This window comes from Homarus americanus, unplaced genomic scaffold (genome assembly GCF_018991925.1).
Source record: "Homarus americanus isolate GMGI-L3 unplaced genomic scaffold, GMGI_Hamer_2.0 scaffold20930, whole genome shotgun sequence".
In the NCBI taxonomy this organism is placed as follows: Eukaryota; Metazoa; Arthropoda; class Malacostraca; order Decapoda; family Nephropidae; genus Homarus; species Homarus americanus.
The window spans coordinates 3,869,295-3,874,695 of NW_024748502.1; the positions used below are offsets into that span (position 1 = coordinate 3,869,295).

The 5,401-nt window shown below is 42.8% G+C and overlaps 1 protein-coding gene across 1 annotated transcript; it reads right to left on the reverse strand.

Moving 5' to 3' along the window:
• Positions 1 to 318: 318 nt before the first annotated feature.
• LOC121880342 lies at positions 319 to 927 on the reverse strand. The gene has a single exon (XM_042387497.1). The coding sequence runs from the start codon at positions 925 to 927 to the stop codon at positions 319 to 321; it is 609 nt and encodes a 202-aa protein (XP_042243431.1).
• Between the last annotated feature and the right edge of the window lie 4,474 nt (positions 928 to 5,401).

The window sequence follows — 5,401 nt, forward strand, 5'->3', positions numbered from 1 at the left end:
ACAAACGGCGGCTTACCTGGAGTAACTCGGTCCTCCGGTAAGTCGGCTTGATGCTGTTGCACAGGTTTCCAGTTGATCCGGCGGCACACCATGCAGGGTCGAGTGATTTTGTTCAGCAGCCGGCGACATCGGGAAATCCAAAACTTTTGTTGTAAACACGCCAACGTGTGTCCTCTTCAGGAGTGTCCAGCCTGATTTTCATGTACGTCCTGCGCTAAGATAAGTGGCGTGATGTTAATAAGGAAGTAGGATGGGATGCTGGCTGCCCCGTCGATAAGGGGCATTCTTTATTCGGCCACCCACCCTAATTAGTTCATCCTAGCCAAAAATTGGTTCCATTCTGCAAATCTCACTTTGCCCCATCAGCGTACCCCTAGCAATAGCTTTCATCTCGTCCGGATAACACTCCCTTTGCACCAAAAGTAGGATGGCGACCTCAGCCTCTTGCACCTCTGCCACACTTATTCCTCTGTGATTGTCTCGCTGGTGGTCATTATTCTCAAGCCATTTTTTTAATCTTCTGAGCCAAGCAACGCCTCTCAGTAAACGGGGCCAGAATGAATATCTAGTCCACAATATATACAAAGCGTTTTTTGTTTGTGTGTCTCCTGTGGCTAAGCTACTATTCGCCAAAGTAGCCACTGTCTGCTTCACTTCAAAGTCGCCACTTAGATTCAGTGGTAATCTCAGCTTCTCTGGCCACTGTGCCTCAACCTTCCACAGAAAGACCGGCCCATGGATCCATCGGCAATCATCAATCAGGTCCCCCACAGTAAGTCCACGGATTGCATCGTCCGCTGGATTCATTGATGTACCCACATGCCTCCACTCTTTCATTTCTGACAGTTCTTGAAACATATGTAACCGATTTTCAACGAAGGTATGGAATCGTCGACTGGCGTTTGCAAGATACTGGAGAACTAACATGCTATTAGTCCAAAAGAACGATTTTTCGATCTCCATGGTCAGTTTTTCTCTCATGATTTCTCTCATTGACGGCTAAGACAGTTGCGCAAAGTTCCAATCGGGGTATTGTCTGCTGTTTGATGGGATCCAACTTTGCACTGCCATATAGAATGGAACAGTAGATCCTTCCTAGGTCGTCTAACACTCTGAGATAAGAAACCATACCATACGCTGCCTGCGATGCATCACAAAATGTATGCAACTGGACTGAGACGGCTTGTCCAACATCTTTAGTCTTGTAACATCGGAGGACGCGGAGACTCGCTAAGTTCGGTAGATCTCTTAACTATTCCTCCCATGCTGTGTTATTGTGCTCCAGTAACGGCTCTTCCCATCCTCCCTTTTGCCTGCACTCATCTTGAAACAACATTCTTGATGAGGAACGGTGCAATGAACCCGAGAGGGTCGCAAACTGAGTTAACATTGCTCAAAAATCCCCTTTTTGTAACGGGTCTGTGCGGCACTTGAATCTTGGCAACAAGTTGGTCATTCTCTAGTTCCCATACCACACCTAAGGCAAATTCTAGTAGTAATATGGTCTTGAATTAGGCTGAGTTCCCTTATCCCAACATGTCTCTCATCCAGAGGAATAGAATTGAGGACGCCCTTGTGGATATTTGTCTATTTTGTTAGCCGAAACCATCTCTTTGATATAGTAGCTGTCGCAATTGCTGAGACATCCTTGTAGCATCCCCCGGGGATTCCACTGATATGAGCAAGTCATCCACATTAAAATTATATTCTGCTTGTACCACAGGTGCAGGGATGAACCTTCATTCGATATGAGCACGGAATTTTTTTTTAATTCTTCACCGTCCCACCAGAGGAACCTCAAAGCATCCCACTCTAATTTGGTGGAACATGGCTACAATTTCAGCCATGGGCGCAATCTATCCTTATCGGAATCGTAACAAAACACCTAATAGTTTGATATTTAGGTTTGGTCCTTGTAACACTTGACTTTTCAACGACGTGTTGTAGCAAGCAGCGGCACAATAAAAAACGATCCGCACCTTCTCTGGTTTGTTAGGGTTTAATACCAGGTGATGCGGGAGGTACCAGGTCAGCCCTGGACTGGAGTAGTGCCGGGAAGTGGGCACCCACTCTGCATAACCCTTGTGAAACAGTTGTTTTATGTCTTCAGTGTACAATACCATCACACGAAAACACACACAAAACTATAACAACAAAAAACATTACACCACAATACCATCACTCCACAACAATTTCGCACCACAATATCATCGCACAACAATATTATAGCACCATAACACTATCAAACCACAACACTATGACATCACAACATCGCCACACCACAACACCAATCACACCACAGAACCAATCATATCACAACACCATCACACCACAGCACCATCACACCACAACACCATCACATCACAACACCATCTCACAACAACACCATCACACCCCAACACCATGACAGTACAACATCCCCACATCACAGCACCATCACATAACACGACAACATCATCACATCACAATACCATCTCACCACCATCACACCACATCACCGACACACCACAACATCCCCACCTCACAGCACCCTACCTCCTTCTCACCATTCCTGTGTGTTCCTCAGCTCTTCTGACCGACCCTCTTCCTCCATTGTGTCGTCACCAGTCACTTGTTACCTTTCCCCTTCCCCTCTCCCTTTCTCCTCACTTTTCATCCGCTCCTTCCCTGACCCTACCTTTTCCCATCCCCTCCCTCCATCCATCTGTCCCCACCAATTCTCTCCCCAGCATTTATTTGTAACGTACACCATCTCCCACCACACCACATCCATAATCTCTTTACCTATAAACTCCCCACGTCTCCATACCATACACCGCTATACCACACCACACGCTGAAAACCTAAACCTCTCCACTCGCTTTACCCCCTCCAAAAAAGAAGCTATTTACCAATCTACCTCTCCACACCTCTACGCCTTCTATCCCCCACACCACAACCCCTCTACCGCCTCTTACCCACACCACCTCTACACATCACCTCCCCCCATCACCTCTACCCATCATCTCCCCCACCACCTCTACCCCTCATCTCCCCCAGAACCTCTACCCCTCATCTCCCCTACTGTAACAATAAATAAATAAAAACATGTTTTATTATTCCTTCCCTATTCTTTTATTTCTTATTTACTATAATTTTACTTCTTATACTTCTTTTTTTCTTTCTTTATTCCTTATTCTCTGTATTTTCTTGTGAGATGTTGAAGGTTTAGAGGAGAGAGACTGGGAGAGAGTTTTTTTTAGTTTAACAAATTTATTGACAAAGCTTGGAGTACAGTTTGCCTATTCTGAGTAATACAGTCAGGTCTTGACACTTTTGTTTAAGTTTAACAAATTTATTGGCAGAACTTGTAGTACAGTTTGCCTATTCTGAGTAATTCAGTCAGGTCTTGACACTGAGGGTGGTATCACTTCTCACTGCCACGCAGGACAGAGGTTCATACACAAAGAAATACATCATCTTCATTAACAGCTATAAATGTATACAGGTCAGATTCATATGGGTAATGTCACTGTTCACTGCCATGCAGGACAGAGGTTCGTACACAAAGAGATGCATCATATTCATTGACAGTACATATACATATATGTGCACACACACATACACATATACATACATATACACATATACATACACATATACATGTACATATATATACACATAAGCACACATACATACATACATATACGTCGGTCAGATTAATTTGGGTAATGTCACTCTTCACTGCTATATAGGACAGAGGTTCGTACACAAAGAATGCATCATATTCATTGACACTATATATAGGTCAGATTCATGTGGGTAATGCCATTGTTCACTGCCATGCAGGACAGAGGTCCGTGGATCACATACATTGGAGTCATATTCTAATTGAAGACTAATCAGTGTGGGCTAGCAAATTTGGGATGAACAGCAAGAATGTCCTCAAGCACACCTGATTCAATGAAGTAATTACATAGTTCAAGATACAATAAGTCAGGTGGCCTAAAGTCTTTGACAGTGTCACATTCAATAATATAGTGTTCAAGTGTATGCTTTAAAGGTTTATCACAAAGTTTACATGCTGAGTGTTCCGGTATGGGTACAGCGTTACTAACTTGCCAGATGTGTCTGTATACTAGCCTAATTCTGGCCACGACTACATCACATTGTCTGGTTCTGTCCTTATGCTGGCCATACCGGTACCTCTTGTCACAAAATTTGTCATATTTACTAATGCTACAACTGTCAGGTCTCTCTGCATTTCTCACTTCTTCTAGATCAGAGTTCATGATTCTGACTTGAATGTTTTTAATTACAGCATTGGACTGGACAAGGTCACGGTCAACATTTTCTTTCTTACATGCCTCATTGGCCAGTCTATCAGCACGGTCATGATACCTGATTCCAACATGGGACGGAATCCACACAAATTCGATACGAAAGTTGTTCTCATTGGCAGTTATCACATTCCTATTTATATCACATACAACTTTAGACATAGAGCCTGACGGGCTGTTCATTGATTTCAAAGCACTTTGAGAGTCACAGAATATCACCCCACCTCCATTTTCTTTGAGGTAGTGTCACGTGCCTGTGGCGCTCGGGAACTCGCAATGGCGTGAGGCATATGTTCACGCCTCCATTTCACACAAGCTATTAACTTGTTAATTGTACTTATTATATTATTATTGTTCTTAGTTACTTAGGTTAATTGTATATTTATGTATGTTAATAATATGCATCATTGTGTTACTCTGTTAAGTCAAATCAAGAGTAGTATTAATTAATTTTATAAAATGTCTAGCAAATGTCCTGGATAAAGTGATATGAGACGCGCTCCTCCACGGCGTGCCCCAGGCTTCCCCAGTAGCGAAAAACCGTGGCATTTGGTAGACGTGTCCATTCTTTCTCTAGCCTCGTCCTTTGTCTAGTGCTTTGTCCAGCCTTCTGCAATGCCCTAGTGGTATCAGGTATTAGTGACACGTTTAGTTAGGCCTAGGAAGGGATCCTGGTGGTAAGGAATCTCCTGTTTGGTAGGAAATAACTATTTTGTAGGGATTGTTGTATATATTTTGTATGTCTGTGTAATATAGTTATGTTAAGTAGTATTCGTTTGGTCTAACTCCTTAACGGTGTATTTTCACCCTTCCGGCATCACTCTTATTTTAATATACAATCACTTATTCCCTTAAATTCTTGTTTGCTAGTCATTACTCCCTTTAGAACATAAATTGAATTAATTAATTATCTTCCCTTTTGTGACTTACTTATTTCAACTTGTTCATACTTATTCAAGTACATTTAGTTGAGTAGGTTTTGTGGGGATAATTATTGCCGTGTTCCCTATTTGTTCCTTTATTTGATAATAACTTGGGGTAGGTTTCACTCCCCAGGTATAAAGGCTATTGGGATCGCGACA

What these genes read in the sequence shown, in the direction of transcription:
- LOC121880342 (XM_042387497.1), bottom strand. Translation starts at nt 927, where the DNA reads ATGTTAGTTCTCCAGTATCTTGCAAACGCCAGTCGACGATTCCATACC.